The sequence below is a fragment of the Primulina tabacum genome, chromosome 9, assembly GCF_025594145.1.
Source record: "Primulina tabacum isolate GXHZ01 chromosome 9, ASM2559414v2, whole genome shotgun sequence".
Lineage (NCBI taxonomy): Eukaryota > Viridiplantae > Streptophyta > Magnoliopsida > Lamiales > Gesneriaceae > Primulina > Primulina tabacum.
Window position 1 is genome coordinate 23,697,080 of NC_134558.1, and position 23,959 is coordinate 23,721,038.

The following is a 23,959-nucleotide window of genomic DNA, read 5'->3' on the forward strand; positions in this document are numbered from 1 at the left end:
CGTATTTTCGAAAATAAAGAGCATTTTTTTAATGACGATGAAACATGTGATTGTTATTCTTCAGTGTGCATGCATAAACCATCAAACTAACGCAATAGCTTGCAAATCACGTTTGACACGTAAACCGCTTCAAGCAAACCTTGTGCGCCAGACTCGTCTCAGAAAGTGTTGATAGGAAGAATCAAACTCATGATCGTTAGTCAAACGCTTATCTGATTCACCAACTTGAACGCCTCTTAGAGGAAAAAATAAGGAACATTTGCACCATTTTTCAGGGGGTTCTAGCCTAGTTTTTGTAAACATGTGGTTTAAACAAATCATTAGTTTCGTGTAAGGAGTTACGCGCTTTTTCTGGTTTTATGGGACTAAATGCTAAAATTTGGATACCTAAATTTCCCATTATTCTGCCATGAATAATGAGATATATATTTCTTTAAACTAATGAATATTTTTCAACCTATGAGATTCGAACACACGACCTCCTATATTTGCTCCCAGCCCCATAATATACATGGGAAAAAAAGGCCATTAACTTTTACCAGTTTCCCCTTACGCAAATCGCCTAAATCCACAACCACAAACTCACATATTCTCCTCCAGTACTCCTATACAAACAGCACAAATTCTTCCACTTTCTCTCCCTCCTTTCCGCAGGCGGGCTGAGGAGAAAACGAACGAAATAAAACAGATTAATTCAGCTGAAAATCCCTAAACTTATCAAAATTCTTCAATCAAGATCGACTGAATATCCGAATGGCTTTCCGGGTCGGGCTTGTTATCTTGTTGGCAGCCCTGGCAGCCATCGCTGCACATTCCAAGGAATACACCATCGACGTGGGGTTCGATGTGGAAACGGAAGGACAAAGGCTGGTGGCAGACGCCTTGGAAATGGACGAGGAGCTGATGATGGATTCGGAATCTGCTCGGCGTCAGCTAGCGCAGAGCAGATACATCAGCTACGGAGCCTTGAACAAGAACACAGTGCCATGCAACAGACGTGGCGCGTCTTACTATAGCAGCTGCCGAGGCCACCAGCGAGCCAACCCTTACAGGCGTGGCTGCACCAGGGCCACCCACTGCGCAAGGAACTATCGTTGAATAAACGTAGGTAAATGAATGCATGGAAGTATTCATGCAGGACTAAAGGAAGACATGATATATATTACATATGCGTTAAATATATTTAATTTGTCTTTAATTTTTATATTTGTTTTTGATCGAGTAACTTCTGATGATCATTAATTAGGATGTGAATTCCTAGGAATAAAAGTACAAGGGGAGGCTGATTCTTGGTTCCTTTTTTTTTGGGAATTAATCTTCCATTTTTGGTTTCTATGTGTTTTTTGATATGATGTGCTAATGAAATAAAATAAATGCAACACATTTTATTTATATAAAAACGTGTAGCTTACCCGAGAAAAAACACCAACACTACCAATTGCCAAATAGTTTTTTATGCAAATTACTGATAGGGGTGAAAAAATTTAGTTAAACCAAAATGATTGACAGAACCAACTGGTTTTTTCCTTTTTTTTTTATTTTTTCAAATGACTGAAATAACAATTCAACTCCGTTCAAATTATTCAATTTTCAGTCGGCTGCATATGCCTAATTATCAATACAACTGAGAAACAAACATAACAATTGGAGCATGCATGGTGTTCTTGTTTTTTTTCTTGTGTACATCTCAGTCTAAACACCAGCCTTGTTGGAAATAGAATTTAAGAACGAACGAAAATTTGGCCACGGCCAATCTTACACGAACAACAAAGGGACCTAAAGTTGACTGGTGCCCTTGTAAAGTATACTTGCACCAATCATCTGCTCCTAACACACGGTCAAAATAGCCACCAACGTCGTCTGCGCTGATCCCTCTGCGGATGATTAACAATAGAGTTACATTACATGAATGCTTTTCGGTATCAAACCAAATCGACACCGATGCTACTCTTCCAAGACATAAAATCCATTTACAGTTTATCATGCATTTCACCTGATGAGCATAACATATGTAGAGTAATGGATACGAGAAGGAAGGTAACCTTTTGGGCTTCGTTCTGAGATTGTAGAACTATAGGCTGGGGGAGGATGGTTTTTTCTGTGTCTTGTAAGTACGGCTCGACTTTCTCTTTCAGCATCTCATTCAACTGGAAATGATAGTTGTGCAACGACGACAGCCAAAAATCATTGTCACGTGGTAAGCTTTTAAAAGAAGGAAAAACATGCCATGACAGCTGAAGAATAATGATCGATGAAACAGAAAAACGATATTTTGGGGGGTCTATTTCCTTCCAAGGAAACCAAGCAAATACGACAAAAGATTGAGAGGATAAAACATCTTATCTTTAGATTTACCGATTCTTTTATTATACATGATCTAGTAGAAGCAACATTTGCTGGACATAGACCAGATTCAAAACAAGAACATGGAGCAAATTGATTCACAAGATATATTATATGCAGAATTTAAAAATGGATTTGCGATGTAATAATTTCACGTAGGCCATTATGAAATTGATTGAACTTAAAAGTAAATTGTCAGCAATAGCATCATTAGAGGGCAGCAAAGCTTTTCAGGAATAGACCAACCTTTTCCTCACGCCATTTTGCTTCCCATTGTCCATCCAAAATTTTATCCGCTATTTCCCTTTGTGCATTTAGTAGAATGGTCTTTTCATAGAGCTTTTTTGGATCTTTGATGTCTTCTTCTGTCCAAGAAGCTTCATTCAGTGGAAGATCCAATTCCTGCAAAATGATTAAGGGGATTTTTTTTTTAATATTTTCATTTTCCTTGCTCTAAAATAGACATGCCTAGCTTTGTAAAACGTCAAGGATCGATAAATATACCCCCCAATTGTGCGGCCGTGATGGAGGATTAAGTTTCATGACTTCTGTCTCCAATGCCTTTTTGGCCTTGAAGTATGGAACATTTTTCACAATAACAGGATCATCCTTGGCACGTATGGGATCTATGGAGATCAAGGCCTGGAAAAAGCAATCTTAACGTTGTGAATAGAGAAATAGGGAAAAGAAGAAAGAGGCGTAAATCTTATTCCTTAACAAATGAAAAATACACAGTGCAGATTTATAGACAATTATCCTACCAAACCTGCCTAAATAAACTTATCTAATCTAATATAATTAAAGTTTAAAAGACTAGAAATAAAGATAAGTATTCCTACAGTAACAACTAATGAGAAAAATAAATAACATAATCAATATTCAATACTCCCCCTCAAGCTGGACTATGTATATTGATCATGCCTAGGTTGAAACTCAAGTCTTCAAAGATCGGCCGGTAAAGAGCTTTCGTCAAGATGTCTGTAAGCGGCATTCGAGTAGAAATGTAGCTAAGCTCGATTAATTTCTTATCAAGTTTCTCACTTATAAAATGCTGGTCTACTTCAACGTGTTTGGTTCGATCATGGTGGACGGGATTTTTGGCTATACTTATAGTGGCATGACTGTCGCACATTAGATCCACGGGATGATCATCCTCCAATTTTAATTCACTGAGGAGTCTTTTAATCCACATTCGCTCTCAAATTCCATGAGCTAGTGTGAGGTATTATGCTTCAGCAGTACTACGGGCCACCATTGGTTGTTTCTTACACCTACAGGTGACTAGATTCCCCCAAAAAAGGCAAAGTAACCAGAGGTCGAGCGTTTATCGCTTTGGGAGCCTGTCCAATCAGCAATCACTGTACGCCTTGACATTCATGTTTGACGTTTGAAGTTTTTCTGAATAGTAATCCCTTCCCATGAGTCCTTTTTAGGTACCATGATACCGGATAAAATGCTTCCATATGTTCTTCGGTTGGATTATTCATAAATTGACTCATAACATTAACAACAAATCCAATATTTGGTCGTATGTGCGACAAATAGATTAGTTTGCCAACTAATTGTTGATATCTTCCCTTGTACAACTTGAGGACAATCCTTTCTCATCCCTATTGTGACGTTTGGATCCATTGGAGTCTATACCGGTAGGCACCTCAGCATACTTGTTTTCTTCAAGAGGTTAAGTACATACTTTCTTTGAGAGATTGATATTCCAAAGGCTGATCTGGCTACTTCCATTCCCATAAAATACTTTAAATGTCCCAGGTCCATCTCAAATTCTTTTGAGAGCAAAATTTTGATGCGAGCCATTTCATCCTCATTGTTTCTTGTAAGGACAATATCGTCAACATAAGCAATGGTCATATTAATTTTACCTCCTTCTGAATGTTTAACAAACAGGGAGTGGTCAGACTGACACTGAGTGTATCCATCTCTTTTCAGAACAGAAGTGAACTTGTAAAACCAAGCTCAAGGAGATTGTTTGAGACCATATAGTGACTTTCGTAGCTTACACACTTTGTTGATCGTTGTTTTTGATTCAAATCCTACTGGAATATCCATATATACTTCTTCCTCGAGATCTCCATTTAGAAATGCATTCTTCACATCAAGTTGATGCAACGGCCGATCTAAGTTTGCTGCCACAGACAAAAGTACTCGGATGGTGTTAAGTCTAGCAACAGGGGCAAAAGTCTCTTGGTAGTCAATCCCATAAGACTGTGTATCTTTTTGCTACAAATCATGCTTTGAAACATTCAATATTTCTGTCGGCTTTGTGTTTAACTGCAAATATCCATTTGCATCCATCTCTTTCCTTGTGGAAGCTCGGTGGTCTCCTAAGTGTTGCTCTTTGCAAGTGCCTGTATTTCATCATGAGTGCCGGCTTTCCAATTTGGGTCTTGGAGGGCTTCTTCGATGGGAGATGGAATCTGAACTTTATCTATCCTGGATACAAAAACTTGATATGCAAGTGATAAATATTCAAAGATAACATAGTTACATATCGAATGTTTTGTACAAGTTCTAGCTCTTTTTCTTAGTGCAATTGGTCTTATCATCTTGATCATTGTGTTCAAATACATGAGAGTCATTGTCAAGTTCAGTAGTACATTTATTGTTCTCGCAGATAACTGGCGGTGAGAAGTGCTATTGGCTAGCTGGTTTTGAACAAGATCATGTTGACTCCTCGGTTGAAGTGGCTTACTACGAGAATAGACCTAAAGTGGCACGTTGGTAGGTGTTTGATCGAGGTCATTATTTGTTAGTTGGATCAAGTGTGTTGTTGTGCTTGGGTTCACAAGAAGGATCATGATGACATGGGGCTTCAGTTGGTTCATAAAAAGTAACAGTGGGATTCATGGTTTCCCGATTTTGAGGTTCAACTCTGCTACTCTCCCCCTGAAGAGAGGAATTGGGATAAAAAGGCTCAATCTTGAAGAAGATAACATCCATGGATGTGGAAAATTGCTTATTTGCATGAGAATAACACCTGTACCCTTTCTGATTTGGAGCATAACCAAGGAAAATGCTCTTGACTGCACTAGGCTTTCATTTGCCATGGTTTTGGTAGTGAAAGTGAACAAATGTGGAGCACCCAAAAACGTTGAAAAATTGTAAGTAGATGTGTGTCAGGATAAAAGTCTAGAAGTGATTGAATAGGGGTTTTGTACCTTAACACTCGAGATGGCATTCTATTAATGAGGCATGTTGCAGTAAGAATTGCATCACCCCATAAATAGTGATGGACGTTGTTGGTAAACAAGAAGGATCTGGCAACTTCAAGCAAGTGGCGAGTGGCGTTTCTTACATTCAGAAGCCCATTCTGTTGAGGAGTGTCAACATATGAGCTCTGGTGAACAATTCCAAGGGCGACCAGATATCACTAGACATACCCAAGAAAAGCGAGTATGGTCATCCACAAACAAGATAAATCGACGGGTACCTGTGATATTTTTTACATTGGAAGGTCCCCAAATGTCACTGTGAAAGACAAATAAATGTTTGGATGGTATATATGGTTGTGGGGTGAAGGTATTCCTTATGTTTTGAGATTTGACACGATATGTAAATTTTTATTACTGAATAAAAATAGAAATAATTTCCAAGGTACAAAAAATTCGGATGCCCTAACTGATAGTGTCATAACATAACTGAATATCACTATCTTTATTTGACAGAAAAGCAGAAACAAAATTCGATGACAAATAACGGTTAATACTCATGGCCTGATTTCTAGAGACGTCCTTCGTCCTAAGGAAGAACAGTCCAACACAAAGATCGGCATAGCCAATCGTATCCAGCACAAATAAGCATCTTTTAAACACATATCCAGAGAAATTTGAACAGGACCCGAACCAAAGATCTTTGAGCAAGACTCATTAGCTATTCAGTATTCGGACAGATTGAGTGCCCCGAAACATACTGTAGGATGCAAAAAATGTGAAATTTCCAGTCATGTGGTCTGACGCACCAGAGTCAGTTATCCATGGTGACCATAAATCTCTATGTGAAAGCAAAGAAAAAAGAAAATCACCTCAATGGGCAGCATTACCTGTACTAATAATCAAGGGGCTCGAGGTGGAGGAAGTTTGACCAAGCAACTTGTGAAGCACATCAAGTTGGTCTTTTGTAAATGGTGGCAGATCGGATGAAGCTGGAGATGGTTTCAAGTTGGCAAGCTTCTCATGAATCTTCCAGCAAGTGTCGATATTATGGCTTGGTGTCTTGAACTTTTCGCACCAAAGGCGTCCTTGCTGAGGCTTCCCATAAGTTTGTGGACTTTGTGGATCTTGCACACCAGTGGGTGTCATAGCCTCTTCAGATTGTTTAAGAGGAGGACAGTGAGTGACCAGGCCGGAACCATCGACGGGATTAGAGGTACTGAGGGACAGACCCAACATTACTTTCCTACAGCTTTCTTCTTGACGAACATCAGAGAAGGTTGCCCGAAGGCTGGGCAATTGGCAAGAATCATCCCCCTTATTTCATCGAGATTACTGTTGAGGCCCAATAGGAATTTAAAGACACGTTTCTGTTCAACAATGGATTTTTATCCCTGCTCATCAGTGGGACACTTCTAGGCATGAATTTCAAACAAATCCAAATGTTGCCAGCGACGGGTGACTGTAGTGAAATTGGCAGTGACAGTAGAATCGCCCAGTCGTAGATCATGAAGAAGGCTCTTTGTTGCGAAGAGCTCTGCTGTGTTTTCCCTGGACAAGTAAGTATCTTGCGCTGCCTCCCAAATTTCGTAAAGAAGAAAATTTCCTCCTATCATGGAGTTAATTAGCCATGACATAAACAAGTTGTTCTCTGACTTCCATGCTTTGAATTTTGGCTTTGGGTCATCGGATTCCGGCCGTGTTGATGCCTACAATAAGAGTTCATCTTTTCCTCTTCCATAGATGGACATCATCACATGTTGTGACCATTGGAGGAAGTTTTACCCATTTAATTTATGGCATGTGATTGACAGAGGAGAGGCATCGCCCAGTCCATGGGTGGCCGGCACCGGTGTGGTGCTGGTGTTGGAGCTACCGGAAGAAGAGGAATTAGAAGAGGCCATACCTTTAGATATCGGTGATGTTTGGCTCTCCATACCATTTTGAGAATAGAGAAATAGAGCAAAGGATAAAGAGACGTATATCATATCCCTTAACAAATGAAAAATATACAGTGCAGGGCAGATTTATAGAGAATTATGCTACCAAACCTCCCTAGATAAACTGATCTAATCTAATCTAATTAAAGTTTAGAAGAGTAGAAATAAAGATATTCATTCCTATCGGAAATACTAATGAGATAAATAAATAATATAATCAATATTCAACACTTAGCACTGCAACTTATAAATCAACTAACTTGCCGCTTTGGACTGCAGGGAGCACAATTTGATTCTCAAATGGTAGATTTCAGGCTCATATCATGATTTACTTTTTTCAACTTCAGATCCACGTTTGCTAAAAATTAATATAGATCTTAGTAAAGAATTCACTAGGATAATTCAATGTAGCATCATCAATTCCACAAAAAAATAATGATAATAAGAAAAGCTTTCTATTCCTAAGATAAAGAATGAGATTACAAAAATAGAGAGTAAAATATGATACTTCGGTTTAATTGGAGCTATTTTTTTTATTTCAAAAAATGGATGAGTCAGGTGGTTATGAAGAGATGGAATTTGCAGTAGCACAAGCTACAATTTCTTATGTCCATCCATCCTTTCCGTCCCTTTCTTTAATTATTTTGAAATAATGAGTTAATCTATATTTCGAGTTGCTGAAATGTGTGCCAAAACATGCTGATTATCCAAAACAAATTTTCAAAGAATATGGTTCACATATGATCTGGACATTTTCAGCACCCGATTCAACAACCTCTATTAGGGTTCTTTGCCACATCTTCTTTGTTGGCAGTTTAAATGAAAAATTAAAATAAATAACCAAAACGATCCACGGGGAAATTGAAACAGTACAGCTTACCAGTGTTTAAATTGTATCTCAAATTTACATAATTAACCAGGTCCATGCACAAAAAGCCAAACCATTAACAGGTTCAGAAGTCCACCAAGTCATACATAGAAACAGCATAAATTTACAAATCTTAACCACACCTATTTGATTTACTTGGACATCATTGCTGATGTTATTTAATACCAGGCCATCCAAATAACTCCATATCATGGTTAGCAGTTCAAAAATCATGCCAAATATGATAGTTGATATACCATGGAAAGCAGCTGAAACCATGGTATCAAGTTTCACTTTTGTGAATTTCATGAATCAAAGCTTAATTATCTAACAAGGAGCTTGATATTTTTTGTGCACACTGCAAATTTAAAAAATACAAGAAAATTATCCCACCTCTTGCAAATACTCCCACCCTGGCTTTCGTTTTGCCACTGCATCTCGGAGTTGGTCATACCGCATAGATTCCTAAGTGTTGACAATATATATGGAACATGATCAAGCAATGCATATGAAACACACTAAAAACCTATACATAGATCCATTAAACAAATGAGATGTATAAGCACATGATCATTATAAGGTCTCATAAAATGGTAATCCTGCCGGTGGATACTGGATAAGGAAGTATATTGACTTCGTAGTCCACCAAAAATAATATCAGTCAAGATGAAAAGCATTTTGTGACAACATTACTAGATTTTCCCTGCGCTTGGAAAGATGGACAAAGTTATCTTTGAAATTAAAAATTAGGAAAAAGAAAGAAAATGTGTTATCACTCACATGAATAACACCTACATGATAACTCTGGTATCTGGTGATCGAAAAACAAGTTATATTTTACACAGGGATTGCTTAAAGTATATGATGTAGCATAGCAAACAAGAATTAGGAGTGAATTGGGTGAGGTGAGAAAGCCCACAATAACAAAAATAGAATCCAGTGTGATTTAAAGAGGATCGTTGTACTTCACATGTTTTGAAATATGTAACTATATCCAGGACATTATAAGGTTTTGTTCCAGATCATAAGAATTTTAACATGCATTCCCTGTTTAAGATTCCTTTAACTTCTTAATACATTCACTTGTAATTCCTTGCAGTTTAGCCAAAGACCGTCCAGGACTGTGAACTATTAATCAGACAATAAGTTTCATTCTCACACAATTAGCTTGATCATGCTAGATCTGGATCATTATGCGAGCAAGAGATACATAATTTATACATAAGAACCAAGTAAAATAAATGAAGGAACCGAACTAGAAATTGGACCTTGTATTGCCACCATATTTTCTGCTTAACATCATCATCAAAGTCAATACCTCCCACAATCTGAGGCAAGGTTATCAACCAAAATGCAGCAATGCTTGGGTCCTTCATACTGTCAATTATATGCTGCAATAGAACATAATATTGGATTTAACCACAAAGGAACAAACAGAATCTAAGACAAACTTTCTATGATGATACTTGATAATAACAATTAATATAGAAAATTGAGATATTAGAAATGCGGTTGTTACCAGAAATGTGTCGAGTGAAAGAGATAAAATATTGATGTATGCAGATGGGAGTCACTGTTACAAATTGGCTTTAAAAGGATCTACTTGTTGTTTTGTTTTAATCTGTCTCTCTAACTGTCTTCTGCTCCACTTGTCTACGTCTAAGTTATTTAAAGATTTTAAGTAAAAAACACAGTTTATCACATCAATCTCACAGGTATATCATGCTCCATTGTTTTTTAAAATACTACTAGACAAAACATGGCCTGCAATGTTCCTTCATGAAGAAATTCTACACGATCAATCAGAGAACAAAAACCATACTGCGGCAATAATTTATCTTGTATAAGATTGTGCGCCTAAAAATGCCACAGAGTAAGCCCCAAATTCAAGTATTTTACCAGCAGTAAGCATTCATAAAGCAACTATAGCTTCAGATTCATTAACAAATAAAAAGGACATCTGCAATTTAAAACATCGAACAGCAAAATGCACAGGACAGATAGATTGAATAACAATCAACCTCTACAGCCGTAAGTAAAACTGCAGTTTGATATCATCCAAAATTCAAATGGATTTCTCATACCGAGAGAAAAGAAAACAATAAGCTGATAAAACATGCATATTCATAGAAAAGAGAACAGCGAAAATAGTCTGACCTCGTATGGATAGTCCATCTTGCGCAAGATATTATATGCTCTCCATGGAGGTTCCATGATCTGAATAAATTTAAAGAGCCACATATAAACACAAATTATTACCAATCTGACTGACAAAAATAAGCACGCAGTCTATCTTACATTTTGTCAATTCATTTAAAAACTTAGATGCCATAAATTGCTTTTCTTCAATAAAGCGCCATAAAATAAGAAAATAGTGCGAAAAAAATCTTACATCATCAGCAGAGATCCTAATTGGTGACTTGCCATTGCATTCTGGGCACTTCATCACTCCCTACAAAATAACAAAGTGCTTAATGTAATAAACAAACCCCACTTATTTGTAGTCTCTAAACCTTAGGCAGCAAAGTCCCACAAGGAAATAAATCCACGGAGAATTATCGAATAGATACACTTTTTCTAATTTTTTTTCTCATCCTCAATTTCCATCACCCAAAATGAAAACAAATACTATCATACATGTTTATTCATTTACCCTCAAGATAAAGACTTTTAATACAAAATTTATCACTTCCCAAAAAATACTCTATGATGGTCTGAATTCCAACCCAGAACATAATATTTAAAAATTTTAAGTGATTTTTATCATGATGTCCCACCACTACCAAACAATCTCATGTGAATTCATATTCATAGTAAAAATTTTATTTCCCGAGACAAACAATTTCCAACACCACTCATTTTCATAAACACAAAACCAAACAAGCATAGTAATTTGGTCCTAATAGTAATGCCCAAAAATTTCAAAACTGAGTTAGCAAAGAATTACAAGAGCCTAACAAGGTTGAAGTGATCTCTTAAGAGCCTAATAAGGTTGAAATGATATCTTTACTAAACAATAAAAAAGAGAAACACTCTACCAAAGCAACATTATTCAAGTTTATGAAACTCTAAATTTCATATTTATACACAGAAAGGAGTAATGTTAGAAAGGAGTAATGTTACGACAACAGTGATACTAGGAAAACTAAACGAATATTTGTTGAATTATATTTGAAAGTTCTTACTGATCCGTTACAACTTGAGCATTCTTTAGCCGGCAATGGCAAACCAAGATCAACACTCGAAGGAAGGTGCACCAACTCAGCTCGATTCTCAGCAATTGCATCAGCAATACTTTCAGCTGTTGCCTTCTCTCCACTACAGAAATTTTCATAACAAATCCAAAGTTTCACATAAATATGGAAACAAGTCACTGCATAGAAATGACAAACATATATAATAATATTAATAATAATAATAGTAATAATAATAATAATAAAGTAGCAACAGGCAGCTTTGCTCCCTGCCCTTCACCCCTGCAGAAATAAACAAGGTTTTTGGAGAAAACTGTTGAGTTTTATTTCATAGACACAATTACATCTTATATAGAGTACAATGAACTAATCTAATCCCACAAAATCAGAAGACTATATATTATCTTACCAAAATCAGAATATTATTATACCATGTTTACAATATTTGTCAATTATATCAAATCACAACTAATTGATAAAATATGTAGGTCAAGAATGTAGTCATATGCCCATTAAAAATGTTGAGAGAGCCAGTCAGGATACAAGAAGAAGCCAGTCAGGATACAAGAAGAAGCTTATACAAGTTATGAGCACACATGCATTATAACCTTAGGCTTTGATACAGGGGAACTACGGTAAACCGCAGGTCCTTAACAATTGCAATAAGGTTGAAAAAATTTTCAGAAGTACAATAATTATACCCACCAATGTGGATTGATAGCATTATAGGCTACCTTCTCAAAGTATAATTTTTCACTTGGAACTGCAATGTTCCTGAGCCTTTACACATGGTACATTGCATAGCCTGCCATCCATTGCATGTCCGACAATTCCTACATTTCAAACACTGGTCATCAATTTATGAAGCTAACTTTTAGACCTGACAATTAAGTTAAACCTTAAAGTCGGCTCAGCATAAAAAACATGAATAGTTAAGAGCATAATTAGAACTTCATCAAATAACAGCGCAACAAAATTCAAGTGTGAAGGATTTAAGCATATGGACTTCGGAGTTGGAAAGATTAAGAGCCAGATACATAATGGAATGCGTCTATAACAAAAGGGCTCATTGAATTATTTAGTAGCTCCAAATTCTAGTAGCTAATATATACCGAATTTGAGAAACTCAATGTATGCTCAATGGACATAAGCTTCTCAAAAAAAATTCAAACTTTCAGCTGGCTTCGTCTGCTTTATTTAACCTTGTGATTCCTCAGTCCAATGGATTCATAATTACAATTATTTTCCTGATTATTTACCTTAAGAGGTGTCAACGAGTATGAGTTAAGGATAGACAATCTCACATGTTTTTTCCTCCAAAGTTTTACACCCAAAGAGTTCTCTTCCATATCACATGGAAACAAATAAAATGCAGAAACTAACCGAGTAAAGGGCAAAGGAACTGTATTCCCACTGACCCACATCAAAGATTTTTTACTTCCTTATGATTGCCCTGATGTTAAATTCGTGAAATTTAACTTGGTATGTTTCGTTATCCCCAAATGTGAGACGAGAAGACCCAACACCATGCCATCAAAAGTTGCAGGACGAAAAAAAAAATCACCTTTGGCACAACACCTTCTTTCCCAACTCAAACGCAAGATCATAAGTTCCAAGAGTCGCAACAACCTGAGAAAACACATCCTTCTGAACACACGAGTACCCAATAGTAACAAGAAACAAAGGGATGCCGACATACGAAAATGGCAGAGTAAGAGAGCTTGGATATGAGTTCTGGGACGCCAAACCCGCGAGGGGCAGAGCCAGCTATGCCGAAGGCGAGTGTGAAAGGTGAAAGCACCACCTTGACAGGGAAATCAAGAATTTCAATCAGTTGCGGCGCATAGTGGCTCGTGAAATGCTTATATTGAAGGTCGGTGAATTGTTTGATGCTCTTCAGCAGCTTGTCTGGCCCTCTCGACATGTTTCAGCTCGAATTCAAGGGAATTTGCAGGCCGTGAAACGTGGAAGAACCCTTATGCGGATAATTCTGGTGTGGATGATGGGGTTTATATACTGAGCAAACGACCGGTATCACACTATATTATAAAAATATAATCTTTGTTTTATTTCTAAAACAAATAACAGAAAATAGAACATAAATGATATCGATTAAGTAAATCGGATTGAGTTTAGTACAGTGATTATATCAGGTCAGATGAATTTTTTTTCGGCCATGTTGGAGATCAAATGGAGAGTATTGAGCAGGATAATGCACATTTACAATAGCAAAGAACGCTAATGGGTGCGGAAGGTTTTCCATCGTGGCTATTCTGACGTTCTAATCACTCAAATGTTTACGCAAAGAAAACTATATAAAGAGAGCATGCTTCCTCAGGAAAATATTTGAATGCATTAATATCAAGTAAACCTAGTATGTATAAAATAGAAGTCAATGACGACCTTGTTTTCAGTGTTTGGTTGCTACTCATGACAAGATGGTTGCCCATGCCTTGCTCCCTGATATTTCCACATCTGAAAATCGTACCAATCCTGATCTAGTCACATCATCCCTACGTGCACTGAAAGATATGACAATGATAACGAATCATGGCATCATATACATATGGACCCGGGAGTGACACCCGTACCAAGGAGCTCGGGAAGGTGATCACAGTGCGAAGCCCTGCCCTCTGAATCTCACTATAGTGCCCGGGTCCTTACTCTACCTTTGCTCAAGTGCGTGGTCTGATCTGTCTTCCTGGTTGGTGCTTTCTTAGCTTCCCAATTTTACCACAGCCTAGGTCCTAGGATGACATGGGCACTTCTGTGGGTATCATCACTCCCTCTCTAAATAGTCGGACTATAGTTCACCCCGATGTCCCGAGTTATAAAATTGGGCTCGGGCGGGAGATGAGTTTGTATTCTGAATTCTGAGCGGGCTAGGGCTGATGATAACATGAAGCAAGTCCTAGCAGTCGAAAGGACAGGTGTCCAATAGGCGTCGCTGCGTATTCTGAGCTTGTCTTTTCGAATACCCGACATAACTTCCAAAGCACATCTCATTAATCAAATTACTCTTGAGATCAACGGCTGAAATTATGTTCCTCTCACATATAAATATCGATCATTTCACCCCATTTAATATTTTTGCATAATTATTTGAGTTTCCACAATTCCTCCTCCTCCAGTGATGTCCACGTCCTCCGATCGGCTTATTCTCCTTATCATCCGTAAGTTCCCTTATTTTTTCTGTCAATATGTCGAATCAACTTCCTCTACCTCCAGAGCGAATGTGTGTGACTCATCTATGTATGAGTTTGAGGCGGTGTGCTCCGATTCTCCCCCCAGCTCCTCTGCCACCTTTAAAAAACATGTTTTAGTACTCCCCCTCAAAAAATCCAAAAATAAAAAGCCACTCACCCGGATGTTGGGACTTCCCGGGTTCCAAAAAGGGTAAGGGCAAGGCCCAGGCTCTCAGCCAATCCCAGCCTGACACCTCGAGTGACCCATGGTTCTCTACCATTTCAAGTACTCTGCGTCTGGGGACTGACGATGACCTCAGAGTCCTCGGGTCTATCCCCTCCTCTTATTTCATCCTTATCTTTGGGCCTTCGGATAGGGCTGATCAACCCCCGGAGGGTTTTTAAACATTCTTTCGGGATCAGGTCCGTAGTGGCCTTCAATTTCTTATTCCCCCTTTCTACATCGAGGTTGCCCATTTTTTTGGGGTCTATATAAAATAACTTTACCTCAACTCTTACTGGATAATGGCCTTCAAAATGCACAACCACCTAATTAATCCCTTGATTCTTCATTACTTCTTCCTTGCCGATTTCGAGATATTATCTTCTCTTTGTCTGCCCTCCTGAATAGTCGATTCCTTAATGACATCATTTCCTCTCTGAAGGGATGGAAAGGACGCTACTTCTTCATTCAACTATCTTTCTCCCAAATGCCTTGTTGGCTTTCTCCCCAAGCTACTTGTCCAACCCGAGCTTCCCAATAACTATAAAACTCAGGAACCCTATCTCCTGAGTCAGGAGATTGTGGAAGAGCAGAAATTTTCCTCTTCTCTTCTTATCTCTACGGATAATTTAGTGGCATGTGGGTTGAGTTTCAGGGCTGAGGATCCTACGGACATGGCGATAATCGAGTTCTGAAGCTCGGGTTCCCAACCTGGTAATTCTAAATTTATCTTCTTCTTGAGTTTCAATTTATGTAAGGTTATTTCTGTTTTATTTGTCTTTTGCATGTGACCCCGAAATGAATGAGGCCTTTGCTGGGCGACCGGAGAAAACAAAGGGCAAAGAAAAGGGTTGCCCGAAAAGTGGCCCTAGAGAAGAAACACTTGGCAGGTAGATGGCTGTTGAAGCCTGGGATGCTGCGGAAACTCAAGCGTCTGGGTAGAGGCCTCCTAATGAAGCCCGGGCATAGGGTGGTGATACGAAAGGACCCGCGTGTCCAAGCTCCCCCGTAAATTTTGTAGATCACATTCCCCTTGTTCGGAGGATGCTGAAGGCGGTGGCCATTCTCGAGATTGTTCTTCTGATTTACGCGGAGGAAGGAGCCCAAGGTTCTTCCCGGGCAGCTAACTTTGTCCCCTCCTCCTAAGAACAAATCCTCACCGAGCACCATCAGCCCAGCCCGCAAGGAGCTCGAGGTAACTTTTTACAGGATGAAGTTTCTTTAGCCGAGGTTAGGCTCGTCATAGGTCTGATCTCCCCTGCTGAAGAAGCTCATCTCCGAGGCTTGGTTTCCAATCATAAACTGTTCGAGGGTACTTCTCGGACTCTCTCGGTAAGTTTCGTACTTTTAATTTCACTTTGGCCTTAAATAGTTGCCTACGAGGAGGTTGCTTCATTGGCCAAAAAAGAGGCAAACTTGGCTTGGGTTGCCAATGATGAAACATCTACTACTTAAAATACTACTAGAAAAATAAATAAATTTGTAAGCTATGAAACGTCTACTACTTAAAATACTACTAGAAAAATAAATAAATTTGTAAGCTCATTTTCGAAATAAGATATATATGCATGCAGGCGATAGTATCTGAAAATTTTCCATTTTAAACTAAAAGTAATCAACTAACAGATGAAATTACTGCAGTTTAAAAATAGGTAATTCGACAACCCTCGACATACGTTTTAAAAAATAAAACAAATATGAAACATGTAAAGATCTTGATAACCATCAACATAATAAAATGAATGAGTATGAAAATATCCATCCACCCCTAATTCAGAACATAATGTGCGGAAAATACGTCCTCAGGTTCGCATGCGTACATCCAACTCCGCATACTCAGTCTTCGGCACCTCCAATGCCCTGATCAAAATGCTCACCTGCATCATTCACACCTAGTGAGTCAAAAGACTCAACACACCTGTAACGTTATAGCAGTACATATACATAACAAGCAACAATGAAAAGTACCGTAATAAAAATACATTTCATGATCTTAAAAGGTCTTCCGCATAATCATGACCTGTCGAAGCATAAACATGTTCATAGCATATCTCGTCATCTCAACACATATGTGTTCGTTTTCTTAATTTGAATTACATTCATTAGTTGTGACTTTTGTATCATTGTATTAGGCGATGGATCCATCTACGTATAACTGCGGTACACAGTGGCTGGGACATCAACGACTGTATTACCCATCCACTGAGCCTTGGCCTTACATGTCATCGTATTATCGTGTCATCTATTAGTCACAACCAACTCACATTCTTCAAAACTTGTTATTATATACATCACTTATAAAAATCATGCATATACATAAATTTTTCCTTAAAATCAAGCATGCAACATATTTTTCATATTTACATAAAAAATCATATTCGTAATGACATAAACATTTATAACATGTCAAATCGTGTTTAGGGCGCTGCCAGGACTACTAACTCAACCCGGGTGCAAAATGACCATTTTGCCCCTAGAAACCCTAATTGACCATTTACCCTCGAAATAAATGACCCCCAAAAAAATAAAATGCCAACCAAACTCCTTAAAACACCAAAAAACATAATTACAAGCATTTCCCAAAGGTAAACTCGAGCCCGTTCTGTAACTTATACGATTCGTTTTAAAACTTGGACCGGGGTCCCGGTTTTAACCTGAATCAACCCGAAACTTAACCAAACTTTCCCAAATTTTAACCCCCAATTTTTCACACCCTACCAGCTCCTAATCAACCTAAATCAGATGAATTAGGACCCTCATAAGCCGCTGAAAGCTTGCTGGAATTTTCTGCGCATTAGAACCTACAAACCCTAATGCACTAAACCCTCAAACTTTCGACTCTATGCCCTACCAACTCGAACCAGCCTTGAACCAACCCTTCCTAGCCCACCTCTGGACCCTCTTGGACCGACCTAACCCAAACCCTCAGCCCCATGCACGCCGTAAGGCGCAAACACTGCGAACCACCCGAGATGTGACCAACCCTCAAACAACTCGCTCGATCGGCTTTGTGACCAAGTCCAGCAGCGTTCGAGCCATCCTAGACCCTAACTCAGACACACTAGGGTCTGGTCCAAGGCTAGAAACAGCCCTTGCACAACCGGCTCACCCCAAACTCTCGATCTAGTCACATTTGAGCCCTACAACCAAGAAGTACCGATTGGCTCTAACTAATTCTCGACCCTCAACCGACTCCAACCCCTTGACACCTTATTCCTCAACGTGTACAGCCCCATAGGATCATGAATCGGCAGCCCCTTACACGAACACAAAGAAAACGTGAGTTGCATAATAATAAAATGTATTTTTTGTGACAAACGTTGCACAAACGATTCAATAAAAATATGCAAGAAATCCTCATGAAAACACACAACACCAGCATATCCATATCATGAATGATGAGAAAAATGGATACATGGCGTGCCTTAGCGATTATGTGCTCGAAAACCTAAAGATATGCGCGCAGGACTTGCATCGGAGAAGCGGGGAAGGAACGTTTCTTAAAACCTAGAGAGAAAAATCGAGAAGGTTGCTGGTTTTTCGAAAAAGGAAGGCTGCTGATAGAGGGAAGGGGCGGCCACCTTGATTGTTTTAGGTTTAGGGTTTAGTTTTTAAGTTTAAGCCATAATATAATACACTAATGGGCCCTTAATTAAAATTTAAAGGGTTAAAAAAGTTTTTGGGCCCATTAAGCACTAAAATAAACCCATCAAGTCTAATAACACTCCCAAATATTTCTTTTAGGCAAGTATTTTAAAATATTGTCCGAACCCTCAAAAAGTCCCCGATTCGCTAAATTTTGTGTCTCGGTTAAAAATATGACCCGACGATTAAAAAAGCCCAACCATGGCCCAATTTCGAAAATCACACTTAAATACACCTCATATTAATTAATTAAAATTAATTATTCAATAAAAATATTTTTCCTGATTATCCCTGGTCTCCGTTACTCTTTCGAGCGCAAAATGCAATTTAAAGCCCTAATGCATGAAACCTTAATAAACCATGAAATGACATACATAATGATGCAATAATTATACCTTTAAATCTTTAAAATAATTAAACACTGAATTTAGTAAAAACCCTAGATTGCATGCAATCAGGTTACGTAGTTCAAATATCATAGACCTTATAATTATGTAAGGCCCGGGACCGAAGAGGGCAGGAGATGATCACTGGTGCCATGAGGTTGCACGGACAATGAGCAGCTCTTGGCAGGCTTCTAGGCGAAGGGAACATGAATGAACCAATCTTACGTCGGAAGGAGAAGGATTCCAAAACTGTTCAGGTATGAGACTGTGCAATTGAGGAGGCTTAAAAGATTTGATATGTACTACCCATATCAAGAAGGTGCATCTTCTTTTTGGTAGCTCATCACATAAGAACTCCAAAGTTATGTGTGCTTGAATTAGGGAAATTTTGGGATGGGTGACCCTCTAGTAAGTTTTCCTAAGGTACATGTGAGTGAGAACATAAGCACGCTGGAAGGACTAGTCTTGGTACAATGGGGACAGCCGTTGAATCTAGGGCGTTACAGTTGGTATCAGAGCCGACCTCTCCGAGTATGGTGTGGTTCGGGGATGAACCAAACGGAAGCTGGTGGGCATGTGAGGCCCGGGGCCGAAGAGGGTGGGGGGTGATCGCCGATTCCATGAGGTTGCACGGACAATGGGTGGCTCCTGATAGGCTTCTAGGCGAAGAGAACATGAATGAACCGATCTTACATCGGAAGGAGAGGGATTCCAAAACTGTTCAGGTATGGTACTGTGCAGTTGAGGAGAGCTTAAAAGATTTGATATGTACTACTTATATCAAGAAGGTGCATCTTCTTTTCGGTAAATCTGAGGCGTTACAGATGAGCTTCACCAACAAGTCCAAGTTGAACTGGAGCGAGCCAACTCTTGAATGAAGAAGTAGTGATCAGCCTGAGGACAACCTCGTAGGTATGATACCAGCAATTGGAGGTGGCCCATGCGGATCTGCAGTGGACCTGGATAGAAGTTGAAGCTGTGTCGCGTATTTTCTACTCGCAAGCGCACGGTTGTCAAGTTTTAATATAAGAAAGTAAAGTATTGTTCCCACGAGGAGTGTATAACTAAAAGTTTATCAGTGCTTGTAATTAAAATAGTCGCGACTTTATCTAAAATAATCAATAAAAGGTTTGGTCTATTTAACACAAACCAATTGCAATTAAATAATAATCTAATCATCGAATAGAGAAAATATCAATGAGAAAAAATATCTAGAGGAGTGATTTCACTTAGCTTCCACGATAATAATTCTCGGTTGCATTTATATTCATGAATTCCAATCATTTAATGGCGAAGACTACTTAATTATTTTTTCTCCCTTTCCCAAGTGACGAATAAATTATATCATTCAAACTTATTCAAACATTCCTAATAAGAATTTGTGTTTAAATAATGTATACAAACGATGATCTTACCTAGGCCTCGCTAAAGTTATACGCCTTTCGAACAATATAAACATCTAACGGTGTGTCTCTAATGATGCATAATTCTAGTCCCTCTCCTAAGTTATAGAATTAATCAGATAAAAAATAATTTATAGCCAATAAATTCAAATCGAATAAAACTAGAAAACACAATTAAAACACAAGGAATTCAATAATATAAACAAATGAGTCAAAATTATCGTGTTCGTCTTCTAGAATTGAAAAGTTAGTGCATGATGAAATCTAAACAAAAACAACGCATGTTTGAAGGTTTAGACATCTCATCACGATAAATAAAAAAGGCGAAATATTAAATAACGAATCAGAAGTGGCGTCTATGTCTCCAGATTTGTCGTTCTTCGTCGTTGCGATCAATCATTGCGCTCCAATTCTTCTCGTGCGTGTGCTCTCGTCTCTCGTCTCTTTTTTTCTCTGCAAAATGGTTCCGGCTCCCCTTTTTGTGTCCTTTTTTTTGCCCCCTCCCTGTTTTAGGGTTCTTCCCTTTTTTATACACGCTTGGCTAGAAGTGCGTTTCTGTACACCTCTTGTGCGCTGTTGCGTGTTAATTAGCGCCACCACGCGCATGCTTCTGGAATTGTGCAGTTGCCTTGCCGCGCGCGCCTCTATCTTTGTGCTCAACTCTGCGCGCGAGGTTGTGCGTGTTCTGGCATGCCCCTGTGCGCGGCTCTATCCGCGTAATGCCTTCCTGCGCACGCGGATGCGCGGGTATTGGTGCGGCCGCGATCACTCTTCTGTTTTTTTCTTGAATCAAGGTTTCTCCATGTACATTTTTTGTCCATTCCCGTAATAACATTCAAAACAACCTACAAAATTCTGTTAGAAACTAACACAATTCAAATGGATTGTCGTATAAATTAAGTGAAATTCTTGCACTTATCAAGCTGCCAATGCCCGAGCAAAATCTACTGAGGGCCCACCTCTCGATCTCGGAGGCACGAGCCCAATCCTTGGTTAAGGATCTTGATAATTACAAATCCCGGGTCATAAAGTCAGAGGCGGTCAAGGACATGGCCTATTCTTTTTTCAAGACATGGCCTTCTCCCAGTTCCCATAGTTCAAAGCAGCTGTTGAAGACATGGCCTATTCCTATTTCAAGACCGATTTTGACTAGTGCCGAAAACAATTCAAAGAGGTCGGTCTTCTCCACATGTATAAGGAAGACTCCTTAAACTTTAATCAGGCCATTAATTCACAGCCTAAGGATGATGAAGGGGCAGGAGGGAACGAGCAGGTAGGATGTAAGGTCCAAAATACGATAACGTAATCCAACTGCATGCAAATCTAGGAAAAATGGAAAATGACTAATTAAATGGTTTTAATGACGTGAATTAATTATTGTGTGCATGTTTAAAATGTACCTTTCTATTTGAATGCATAAAACTGTGTTTTAAAGGTTAATCGAGACGCGATCGAGGAACGGAAAAAGGGGATCATAGGAGAGAAAATATTTTATTAAATAATTATTTTTAATTGTTTAATGTGTGCTGTATTTAAAATGGAATGTTCGAAAATGAGGTGTTTTGAGGTGTTTTTACACGTCGAGTTGTATTTTAAACCAGCAATCAATATTTGGCAAATATATGGACGTTTTGAGAACTCGGCTAATATTTTCACAAATTTTCCTAAAAAAGATATTTGAAATATTAACTAATGGGCATATTATACAAGGTTAATAAGCCTAAGTTTGTACTATGTATTTTATATCAAATAATCAAGGCTTCCAAGTCATTTTTCCCCTTCAAACTCACACACACAACACCTAATAAAACTAGGACTCTCCTCCCCTCACCCGACACGGCCACACACACAAATTCGAAGGCTGATACACATGAATATTGGAAAAAATTTCAGCGAGTTCTTCCCCTCGTCAACGTCTCTCGCCTCGCCAAATTGTTTTCGAGCGTAATATACACAAATACACGCCTTAATCTTCTTTTTTCTCATCCATCACACCATATTATACGTCTGATGCATGTTTTTATGAAAGAAATATGAACCCTTGTATTATTTTTGTTTTTTTGCCATATTATGCAAAGAACTCGAGTTTTTTTGATTTAAAACTCTTGCTATTGATGCATGAAGGGGCTTCCATGGTAGGGACACCAAAAGGGATGAATTTATGAGGTTTTAGAAGGTTTAAGTAAGGTTGCATAAGGGCTGGACGTGAGGGGTAAGGAGCGCATGAAAATTAGAGTCCTAGATGGCTAGGGTTCTTTGGCTAGGAGTCATCAAGGACCACGGCTACTAGCTGTTGTTAGGGTGTGAACAGGAGACCTAAGATGGCTGTGTAAGGGTCCTAGGGTGGCTAAAAGATGATAGGAACGAGGGCTAGGGTGATGGCATGACTACCTGGCCGTGCGTGCTTGGAAGGGTGCGGCTGTTGAGGCTGCGGCTTCTAGGCGTTATAAGATCTATCATGCAGGTTACTTAAGGGTTAGTCATGGTCCTAAGATGGTAAGCTAGGGCGGGTTGGGCATGGTTAGTGGCTAGGATCGAAGGTTGCATGATTAGGGAAGCTAGGGTTCGAACCATGAGGGGCCAAAACTTGAGTAGCTGTTCTAGGTTTGGTCGAGGGTCCAAATGGGCTTGAATTGGGTTGAATATGATCTAGTTAGGTGTTATTAGGCTTTGTTCCATGTTTTGGTTAAGTTTCGAATCAATACGAGTCAAAACCGGGATGTACGTCTAAGTTTGAAAACGAATCGAGGAAATTATCGAAAAGCTAAATTTTAAGCCTAATGAATATTTAAGGAAGTGTTTTAAGGTAATAGGTTAAGTTTGGAATGATTTGGGTCGTCGTTTTAATATCTAAAGATAATTATGGAAAGTTAGGGTTTTAGGTGCAAAACGGTAATTTTACACCTGAAAAATGTTAGACGTCCTGGAAGTGCCCTAAATGCTGTAATATATGTTAAAATTTGTATTTTAAATGTTTATGTAATTTTATGATGAAACTTTAATGCTAAAAGACATGTTGCATGCTTGATTTAAAAGAAAAATGATTTATATATGCATGAATTTTTATAAGTGATGGAAATATGAAAAGTTGAAGGAGGTGAATTGATTGTGACTAATACGATGATATGACGATATGTAAGGCCAAGGCTCAATTGACGGGTCAGAGGGTCGCTGATGTCCCCGCCGTCCGGTACCGTGGTAATACGTAGATGGATCCATCAACCTTCAGCTAATAAGAAAATCACAGTTGAGGATTTGAATTCAATGAAAAGTGAAACATATACGTATATGATGAAAATGAAAAAGTATATGATGATAAAAAATATGTTTAAGTTTATGTTCATGAAAAGCTATTTTATTAAAAGTATTTTCACTATTACTTGTAAATGTATATGTATTATTTGTTAACATGATTAAGGTTTTGTAACGTACCGTAATTTGAACTACTTGAAATTTGCGAAAAATAAAAATTTTCTTAAATACAAATAAACTTTCAAATTTTGATCGTCAATAAACTGTCCGTCCAAAAATATTTGCAATAAAAGAGATCACAAATAAATTTTACTAAAGAAAAATACTTGTTTAAATTTCGTAAACAATAACGTGAA

At 38.5% G+C, this 23,959-nt stretch overlaps 2 protein-coding genes and 1 long non-coding RNA gene across 3 annotated transcripts; 1 reads left to right on the forward strand and 2 right to left on the reverse strand.

The window, feature by feature from the left end:
* The first annotated feature begins 550 nt into the window (after nt 1–550).
* On the forward strand, nt 551–1,346 carry LOC142556472 (protein RALF-like 19). The gene has a single exon (XM_075667933.1). It carries the CDS (start codon nt 754–756, stop codon nt 1,096–1,098), a length of 345 nt encoding a protein of 114 aa, XP_075524048.1. The 5' UTR covers nt 551–753; the 3' UTR covers nt 1,099–1,346.
* A 220-nt stretch (nt 1,347–1,566) lies between these two features.
* On the reverse strand, nt 1,567–13,526 carry LOC142555007 (uncharacterized). The gene is made up of 12 exons (XM_075665635.1): nt 13,209–13,526; nt 13,074–13,138; nt 12,244–12,342; nt 11,501–11,633; nt 10,708–10,767; nt 10,473–10,532; nt 9,584–9,706; nt 8,709–8,780; nt 2,848–2,985; nt 2,590–2,745; nt 2,043–2,147; nt 1,567–1,874 (listed from the first exon to the last, which is right to left on the reverse strand). The coding sequence occupies exons 1-12, from the start codon at nt 13,431–13,433 to the stop codon at nt 1,839–1,841; spliced, it is 1,272 nt and encodes a 423-aa protein (XP_075521750.1). The 5' UTR covers nt 13,434–13,526; the 3' UTR covers nt 1,567–1,838.
* LOC142555008 (uncharacterized) lies at nt 3,546–8,702 on the reverse strand. Its single transcript, XR_012822298.1, has 2 exons — nt 6,398–8,702; nt 3,546–6,267 (listed from the first exon to the last, which is right to left on the reverse strand). It is a non-coding gene; the product is annotated as an uncharacterized LOC142555008 (long non-coding RNA).
* Nucleotides 13,527–23,959: the final 10,433 nt, after the last annotated feature.